General features: G+C 43.3%; 1 protein-coding gene across 4 annotated transcripts; it reads right to left on the minus strand.

The window, feature by feature from the left end:
• Positions 1-5100: 5100 nt before the first annotated feature.
• On the minus strand, positions 5101-9425 carry npy8br (neuropeptide Y receptor Y8b). Of its 4 annotated transcripts, none has more exons than XM_037483408.2 (3): positions 9157-9425; positions 8740-8827; positions 5101-7382 (listed from the first exon to the last, which is right to left on the minus strand). In XM_037483408.2, the coding sequence occupies exon 3, from the start codon at positions 7249-7251 to the stop codon at positions 6151-6153; it is 1101 nt and encodes a 366-aa protein (XP_037339305.1). In that variant the 5' UTR covers positions 7252-7382; positions 8740-8827; positions 9157-9425; the 3' UTR covers positions 5101-6150. The 4 variants fall into 4 exon arrangements, with proteins under 4 accessions (XP_037339305.1, XP_037339304.1, XP_037339300.1 ...); XM_037483407.2 differs by having other exon boundaries at positions 8740-8832; XM_037483403.2 differs by having other exon boundaries at positions 8740-8907.
• Positions 9426-10061: the final 636 nt, after the last annotated feature.

The following is a 10061-nucleotide window of genomic DNA, read 5'->3' on the forward strand; positions in this document are numbered from 1 at the left end:
TCTAGTCTGCCTTCACCTCTTATCCCGTCTTCTGTCATCCTCACAACCTCATCTAGCCCCCTCTCCGTTAGTATTCCTCATCTTCCTCTTGTGTCCACTCCAGCCCTCTTTAATCTTTCTCCCCTTCCTCCTCTTCCTTTTCCTCTCCTTTTCTGTACACCTCCACCCTGCCTATCACTCACCCTCGCGCTTTAATTGTCTTCCATTAATTCTGCCACAATGATCCGGCCTAATCTCGTGTTTGCTGTGCACCTGATGTCCCATTGTCAACTGTCACTTGAGGAGTCCTTGTTGCAGGCTGTGGAAAAAAATAAAAGAAACAGTACGTTTCTACAATTTTAAGGTGGTTGGTCTTGTATTTATTCCCCAACAATTAAAATAGGAAAGAATTGTAGTTTGTACCGAACTACATTTAACTTAAGGCTATAATCGATAGATAGATAGAAGATTTTCCACTAAAACTGTTATAAGCTTGGAAAATATAATACATTGGGCTCATGGTGTGCATGGCTCATTGCTGTCCCAGCAGACACCGTTGTAGTCCCTGACCCTACCCAAATGGATTGCACTAGTTATTCATTCTGTCACGTCTAAATGTAAAAAAAAAAAGGCTTTTGAAAAGTTGGGGCTAAAATGTTCCGGTTTACACTAGACAAAGATACTGAAGACACCAAACAGCACATGCAGCAGGTGAAGTGACCAGGTCAAGGACTCAGTGTGTGGCCACCAGGTGGCACCAGAAAACAACACGAGACTCATTTGTGACAACAGTGATTAATGGGTGTGTGAAGCATAAGATAATGTTCCATAAAGTCTAAATGTTCAGAAAAACTCTGCCTGCAGCTGACATTTGATCTATAAATATACAATATGTCAGACTGGAGCAGATCCTGACAGTACTTATTGTATTTACTGCACTTTATGGTGTTTGTTCACCATAAGTTCATGTGTCCGATGCTAATATATTGTACTGTAACCGCTTATTATTTGCTTTTCTTGTTTCACGCACACTCCACAATCTACTGTGGATTATAAAACTGCTTATTCACGGTTGGATGAAAAGACATGAAAATGATTTGGCGACACGTGTGTGTGTTTGTGTGTGTGTGTGTGTGTGTGTTTGCCAGTAGTGTCAGGATTTTAAACAAACTATAAAAGAAATCGAAGTTCATTCATCATGGAGATTTGACGGTGACACCCTGTAATATCCTGCTAATGATCGTACGGCGAGGTCACGCTCTTATCTCCAATGGAAAGGTTTTTTTTTTTTCAAAGTTGTCCAATCTGTTTGTCACTCTGCTGTTACTCGGCAGACACACATAAGACAGAAAATCTCTTTGTTAGACATAAACCTGACACTATATGGGTAAAGTATTGTCCTTTATCGAGAGTGAATTGATAAGGGATTAATAAACCAGAGTCAATAGCACAGCGGGACACTAAATATGTGCTTAAGACCAGCTGATCTTGAAGGTCTTGATGGTGTGTACCATAGTGGACAATAATCTCAATGCTCATTTACATACCCTCCCTGTTTAAATCAAACGCATTACGTGCAAAGAATTCTTTTTTATTTATATTTAGAGGCAAATCAAAGTAGCCTTAACTAAGGTTATCAAATACTATATACACACGGGAGCAGTGAGGCATTTTCAATTTGAATTTAAATCGGGTCGTCCACCAGTATCTTTGTCTAATGTATCTTTACAGAGACCAGTCTAAAACAGGTTGGACTAATGCAGAGCCGCTGGTCCCTAAACTTGGGGATGAATCAAAGATGATTTTTAACAGCAGTTGTTGTTTCTTGTCAAAGCTCAGCATTTTGGGAAATTCCAGGTGCTAGTGGGGGATCTTTTGAACCTGCAGATGGTTGTCTCCGACTGTTTCCAGTGTTTCCAGTGTGATTACCGGGGGAATCAGATTAGTGAAACAAAGTCAGAATGACTGCTTGGTGCACAGTGGCCTTCCATTTGAATCATGCACGGCCATTGGTTAAAAATACCTTTTGGTTCATTGCCTAACATTTAGAAAGAGACATCTGCAAATGGTCAAATGCGATTTAACATTAAGTCGACTCCACAGAGGGAACACTTTTTGAAATGCACTCACCGCCAAATTAAGAGGGATTGTTCTAACTCTGTGTTAATGAGCCGGAGACCAAGCTTCCCGTAGACAGGGTCAAATTAATTGCTATCGCGCTCGCTCTATCGCCCAGTTCTAAGCTCTGTCTAATGAACGGCAGTCAAGCCATTTTGACTTCATGCGCCACCGAGCAACTTTATGTGGATAAAAGCACACTTGCTACGTGTTAATAAATCCATGGTTGTGCGTGCCTAGCAGAAATGCAACTCCTACATTCTCTAATACGTTCCAGAGGTTCATACAGAGCACGGTCTCTTAAAATAATGACTCCATGTCATGCTTTAGGAAGACAAGCACTCTTTTTTAAATCATTATTCCAAGAAATGAAGTTATTTCACTACTCACTTTACTGTTGACTGACAGAAAAGTGTTACTACGTAGTGCACTGGTGGTTTTCTTACATCTTGCACTAATTATAACGCGCATAACATTTACATTTTTTTGACAGTTTGCTTTGCTGGCAAGGTATTATGTCTCCTGTGTAATAAAACACTGTTAGTGACTGTTTACAATTCTGCAACCTTGATGAGCCAGCTCAAGTAAAAAACACAGGTGCTAAATGTGCTGTGGCCCGCTAAAGAATGTCAGATCTCACCTTGTCATCCTTCTTTTCAGGCGAAGGGAAATCTCAAAGCAGAACCAGCGTTCTGCTAGAACTGCCTCATCCCGGTGTAGCCCCCTGCCGGTGTTTAATAAAGTGCCCCTAATGGCTTGGTGCTGTGTGTCAACTCAAAGCAAGCCCATTAAAACCCCTTAGGAGGCTGTAACCAGGCAACTAAAGCAGGCTGTTGCCTATTTTTTTTTATACTTCTGATCAAAGAAAATGGAAGGTCAGACGCAGAGGCCAGATCCTATATTGTCAGGGCAAGATTAAAGAAGAAAGAGCGTCTTTGTTTGTCTGTTTTACCAACTACCGATCTCTATGCCTATGTTCTCGTTTCATGATGTCCGCACATGAAACCTGAAAACCAATACTGACTGACACTAATTAGCGGGCTAATATTTCTGGCTGTCGAGTCTGCTTGTGTTATGCAAGATGCGATTGTGTGGGTGTAGCTTGCGTGTGTTAGTAATGCCGCCTGCATAAGAAACATATCAAATTGAGGCCCAGAAATTCTCCCTTGAATTTATTCATGAGGATTGCATGTGTATACCTGGCATCTGGCTAAAGAATGGGCTCACATAAAGCTATCGCTGTTATGACAACAAAAAACTACAGTAATAAAAAGGTAACAACAGGAAAGGCTCCAATGCTATAAACCGTCACATATCTGATGAAAGGGGGGAGATCCTGGATCCAAGCCATGAGGGCAATATAATAGGAGAGAACAAAGGGAGTTTTAACCACGCTGATCTCAACGATTGACCCTTAGATGAGCTACCTGTCAGATTCACTGTGCACTACACATGTTAGCATGATATTACCGTGATTATGATTCCTGAGGCAGCAACCCCACTCCCTTTGACCTTTTCTTCTGCCAGTTCAACAGTTTTCAACAGGAAAATTCTTTTGTAGTTTGTAGTTATATTGTAGTTTGATGTTGTACCGGATTAAACCGTGTTTCACCATTTCCTATACAGTACCTTTACATTAGTAACATTTGGATCTTCAACGGTGTTGGCTGAAAAATACTTAAATATCAGGGAAATACTTTAATTTGAATGTTCAAAGTACAAGCGTATCAGTATAATTATTACTATTGGAATTTTGCCTTCTTAGTATCAAGGCAGGCACAAGAGGGCTCAAGAAAACTAGAAATCTCAAAACAACAGCTTGAGGAAATCTCTCGCCAGCCATGTAGCTCGTGTTGTTCCTGTGATCTGGAGAGGTTTGCTTATGAGAATCTCTAAATGAGAACGCAGAGAGCCAAGATGCCAATCTTCCTGGAACTGCTCCATTGACAAGAAGAAATCTGGCCCCGTGGACTCATTAAGGCCCCGTCGTCGTTTGCGCCCCGCAACGTGCCACCGACAACAGCCCCTCTGCAGTCACAGGGGTAACAATGCAAATCGGCATCCTTTGAGTTCCACTCACTGTCAAGTGGTGCTGGACTACATCCGCACTTCAGCGTTTAGGGTCCTCTCTCCCAAAACAAAACGAACACTGCCACTTAATGTGCTGGCGTTTTCAAAGGATGGAGAGGGGGGGGAGCAAAGACATACGGGGAAGGAGAGGAGATTGACAGTCTGTAAAAGGTCAGCTCAAGCAAAGGCAGTGGAGGAAGCGCGACGTCAATGATGCTGACAAGGACCTTGGAGAGCTCCTGTAAGGGCTTGTATAACAGTTTAGGAGGTTTGGCTTTTTGTAAGATGAAAAACATGCCACACTTGACCTCTGGATGTTATTATCATAGCTAGAAGGCAGCAAAAAAAAAAAAACGTACCCAATCCTTTCCTCTGTGGATTTTCCTCTTCTCGGAGAAAGAACAAAGTACAACTGCCAACATGCGTTCCCCACATCATGAATATTTACTACAATTCCCCCTGATCTCTCCTACAGTCCCTTACCCTCATCGTGCTGTTTAGAATCGAAGGCACCAAACACAACACTGATTTATTTAACATTTAAAGCACATCTTAAAATGTTTTGTGATCTCAGACGTCCCGTTGAATTATTCACTACGAAGCACCACACTGAATTTGACCTTGAAGTTAAACAAAAAAAAATAATCTGAATTGTTTGCATAGAAGATGTTTTTTTTTTTCTTCCTGTGTACACTACGTACCACGGCATTGATCTGATTGACTCATGCGTATGCACTCTCATGGAATTAAGATCCCACTGTTCTCTGTGACCATTTTTATCTTTGATGGATTGATCAATTATCTGGTAAAAGCTGATAATGACATGAATGAGCTGACCGCGAACAATCAATTCTGTTTCTAGACGAGACTCGGAAAGGGAGGTAAAAAGGGGCACAAAAATTGACCAATCAAACCAAAATATTAAGAGATAGACGTTATGTTTAAAGATGATGAGTAAATGTTTAATTCAGATCAATTTCACAATTTTTACAACAGATTTCCTAGGAGACATGTGCTACGCTACAAGGGCCTCTTTACTTCCCACCACACCATAAACTATAACTGTCACATTGTTTACAGGCCATACACGTATTTAGCAATGTTATATACAGCGTGGTAACCCTGCTTGACAGCGTATTTTACTCCCTCTTTTATTTAGTTTTATGGCACTTGATAAATGGTTGTTGAGTGGCACATTTTATGTGAAAAAAAACATCCAAGGCTCACAATACACTGCGGCAAAGACCTTTGCAGACAGCGTGTAAGGAATATGGCCAGAGCCAAGGTTGTCTGTAAAAGACCATTTCATGGTGTGTGGTGATGTTAGGTAATAATAAATGCATTGAGATGATTGCTAGTTATTTGTCTCAGTGAACGTGTTGAGACACAGTTAATGCACTAATGTTCTCTCTTTTAGTTATGTCATGAGTTACTCAGGCAACAATCATTAACACATTACAGTTTACTCAATAGTTTCATCAATACTGATAATATAAAACAGTGAAATTGAAAAGTAAAACCTTAGCAGTGTCCTTTTAATCATCCTGCAATTGCCCAGCACTTGATCACATTTATAGAAGGTAACATCACAATCTGAGTACAAGTCAGTGCTAAAGAAATAAAAACATAAAGACACCAAACTAAATGCTTTCTCTTCATTGGTATTTGTCAGCAGCACATGGAGCGTGAACTATACAGACTACGGTTGCAAAGGTGCTCCTCTAAAGTGCCTTCAGTCACCCTACAATACTTAAACTTGTCCAACCTTTGCACCGTTCCTTTGTTATCTGCTTCCTCGCGTCAGCTCATACTCATTCGAGTCATGCTGAGTAAGAGTCTGCCGTTGTCTCTTTATGGACTGCTGTTATAAGGTTTACAACTTGTAAATGTCAACCTTGCTTTTTCCACGCCGCGAGAAGCAAGAAAATGCTCCAAAGGATGCCCGGGCAGTCTCTTTTTGTCTTTTACTGAAAAAGCTTGGATCTAGGTATTGTTGCTGATAGATCCATTGCTCAAGATCGACCCCTTGGTCACCTCCGTGCTGACGGTGGAAAGTGGGACACTCTCGTACCGCTCCGTCACCCCCCAGCAGCGGCAGCGCAACAGGGTGGACTTGAACTGTTTCTGGAAGTTGCTGTTGAGGAAACCGTAGATGATGGGGTTGACGCAGGTGGAGGCCATGGCCGTGAGGTGGCAGAAGGAGAAGATGGCGTCGTGGCCACACGACGGGATGGCCTCGTGGTTCCAGTCGAACACCGTGTTAAAGATGTTGAGGGGGAGCCAAGAGACGGCGAACGCCACCACGATGGAGAACAGCATGACGTTGATCCTGGCGGCGCCTTTGTTTTTCTTGTTCGTGGTCCTGCCGCGCTCCACCATGTCCTTCCTCCGCCTGAGGCGCAGGTATATGTGCAGGTAGCAGATTATGACGAGGGCCAGTGGAAGGAAGTACTGAAAGACAAGCAGGAAGGTGGTGTAGGCCCGTCGCTCTTGAACAGATGGCCACCTCTCCATACAAATGAGGTGGTCGTTGATCGGTAAGGGCGTGCTGAGGTTCTGGAAAGGCAAGGCGAGCACGCCGTACGAGAGGAAAGGCACAGAGACGAGGCAGGCCACGATCCAGATGACCACCACGGCCAAGTAAGACTGGCCCACCACGGGCTTCCATCCGGTCGGGTGGACAATGAGCTGGTAGCGCTCCAGGGCGATGAGGACGAGGGAGAAGATGGAGACAGTGACTGATATACACTGGACGAAGGGCGTGAGCTTACAGAGGACTTCTCCCAGGATCCAGCGGTCCATCAGCGTGTAGATGATAGTGACCGGCAGGCATATCACGCACACCAGGATGTCGGAACAGGACAAGTTGGCGATGAAGACGTTGGTGACGTTGCGCATGTCCCTGTGCCTCGTGATGACAAACACCAGGCAAGAGTTCCCGATGAGACCCACCGCCATAACGGTGCTGTAAGCGATGATGAGGAAAGTGGAGCCGCTCACGGAGAGCGAGCAGTCCTCGGTGAAGTCCCACGGTATCTCTTTCCACAAGGCGTGGTTGTTATTGGCGCTGTGCTGCAGCTCCATGGTGCTTTTCCTGTGCTCGCTTCAAAAGGCCAGTTACCGATTATACTAATTTGCGAGCGTCCCACTCGGTGTAATTATTTTCTCAGAGCTTTGACTTATCCTCAATATCTACTTCAGTCTTTAATTGCTGCCTGGAAGGAAAAAAAAGGAGAAATTTAATTTGTGAAGTTATGAACGCTGGATATATTAAGAGGAAATATATAAATATAATTTAGCTCCCATGAAAACTGCAGCATGAAAATAAATAAATCCCTACTTGGTTCTTTTAAATTAGGATATGTGGCAGTAAAATTTTTTTTTTGTGTGTTTTGTGGTAAATGTTAACTTTTAAAGTGGATTCCATATAACATAAATACATATATGAAGTAAATGATTAACATGGAAATTGAGGTATCATGAGGCTGATTGACTCTCTCCTCAAGGACTAGCTGTAAAAAAGAAGTCTACTCTGACCGCACAACACAGGAAAACAGCACAGATCCAGACGCTGTTATAAATGCACACTCACTTAAATTTCCATCACAATAACATGATGATGACTACTCCTTCAGAGACAATCACTGCCTCTCACTGTTTTCTCCCTTTTGACGGCGGGAATTTATTCCGTTTCTGTCTCTAAATCAAAAGACACCGCTCATCATCACCGAGCATTCACACAATGGATGGAGAAAAAAAAACCTTCTACAAACAAATGTACTGTAAATGTACATGTAAATGTAAAATAAACACAAATGTGTTACATCAAGAACATCTGACTATAGGGTGCGTATGTGGACGTGTACGCAGATGCATATTTATGGGTGTGAGTGCACGGAGCACACAGAAAAAGCGCTACTGAAAAGAGGTTTTGCCCCGTGGCTCAATTCCTCATGAGTTCCGTGGGATTGAAATGATCTATCCTTTCTAATTCAGCTCTCCCTAACGATGACAAATGTTGACAAGTGGGACATTAATTGTTTGATTACTATATGATGAGTAGAAATGTCCTATTATAATGTGAGGCTGCATCCATGGCGATTGGAAGCAGAGCCAGACCAACAAATTGCGGAAATAGCACTTTAATTAATTTGCACATGTCATATTCATGCTGTAGCCTTTATGCTGGTTATTTATATAACTTACAGTGATGTGTTGCTTTATGTCGTGTCTGCTAAAGGATAGTAAGGACACTTAGTAAGGTCAACAATGTCTGACAAGACAATTATTTTGAATTATACAGATTATTTGGAGGTTAGATAATAATGTACTGCTAAAAACAATTGCGAAAAAAAATCTCAAGTGACTAATCTCAAAATGGAGATGTTTGTAAATTGTAAATACGATATTCAATCAGTCTGTCACATCATTCAGACCCCTCACTAAACCCCTTTGAGGCGAGGCACGGGTCTTAATTGCTCAAATGATCACGGGCATCACGCACCGGCGGATGGAAAACGCATGAGGGATAGAAAGTGTGAGGGGGGGGGGTTACTGTGTGTGTCCCCTAACCTCTGTCTGCAGCTGTGTGCCGGATCCGTTCAGCTCCGGACAGGTGTCTCCTCTGTCCTCCAGCGTACCCCCTCGTGCGCGCTCACCGCTGTCCTGTCGCGGGGGGAGACGTGTCACTCAGTGCCACCCGAACGGCTGCTAATCAGCGTCGCTTTTACGCATCGACACCTGCAGGAGAACAGCACCGCCAGTGAGACGCAAACTCTTAACATATCAGCATCGGGGAATCCAAAAACACGCGCGTGGAGATTAAAACTCACCGTACCACACCTTTTTAAGAACCTGTAAAGAAACTGCAAGAGCTTCGTCGCGCCATGTGGCGAGAAACGTCCTTCTCACTTTGGCGAATAATAATAAACACCCTAAAAGAGTTGAAGGCTAGCATGGCATTTCAATTTGCGGTGAAATGGTGCTTACCGTGGACGTGTCTTTCCCCCTGGACGTGCGGCGGGGCTTTGCATCAGGTGAGACAACGCAACTCGAGTTTTAGGGTGGAGGAAAAAGGAAGGAGGCGTCAGGTCCACTGGTGGGAGCCGAGGTATCCTTTGGAGCGACCTTATGCCTCCGACTCTCAGGCAGACACAGCGATGTGATTGGGAACATGTTACATAATAATAAATAAAAAAAAATATCCGTGACTCGCACGCACGAGTGCGCACGCACGTACGTGCGCAATCGGGCACGCGCCCTCACAGGGGCCAATGGGGGAATTGAGATGTTTGAAATGTGTCCTCATGGTGCGTTTCACTCAAATGTAATATTGAGGGACACCAGATGATTTATTTTGCGTCATGTCGAGCCCCTTCTTATTTAGGCGAGTTTTAACTGCAATATGTGCAATGTTTAATATTCACATAAGGCTTGCTGTGATGGCTATACTATGTCAATATACAGTATACTATCATGCCTGTGACATGTTTATATGGGGTTCCTCTTTGCACATTGGCAACATTTTCAAGACTGCACAGAGAATAATTTGTGATGGTTGTTAGATACAACGTTCAAACAAATATTTTATGGTGTTTTTAAACCACAAAACATGATGCGCTCCACCCAAAAACGACTCCAAGCCAGATTTGAAAGGCGCCACACAGCCTTTCTTGTGTGGGTTTTGGCAGAATTGAGTCCTTTTAGAAAACCTCTCATTACATCGAAGCAGGTTTCAGCCCCGGTTCTTTTTCCTGCCGCCCCAGCAGTGTGGTGTCATTGGCTTCTCCCAGGTGGGCCCGTGGAGAGGCATGTCAAAACACGTTTTGTTAACCTAAGAATGTCCAATTGATGCAAAGGTGATGCATTCGGACTGTTTCATAACCGTTTAAAAC

Source organism: Pungitius pungitius, chromosome 5 (assembly GCF_949316345.1).
Source record: "Pungitius pungitius chromosome 5, fPunPun2.1, whole genome shotgun sequence".
NCBI classification, from domain to species: Eukaryota; Metazoa; Chordata; class Actinopteri; order Perciformes; family Gasterosteidae; genus Pungitius; species Pungitius pungitius.

Excerpts from the sequence above, each read along its gene's own strand:
- npy8br (XM_037483408.2), bottom strand. The coding sequence starts at position 7,251 with ATGGAGCTGCAGCACAGCGCCAATAACAACCACGCCTTGTGGAAAGAG.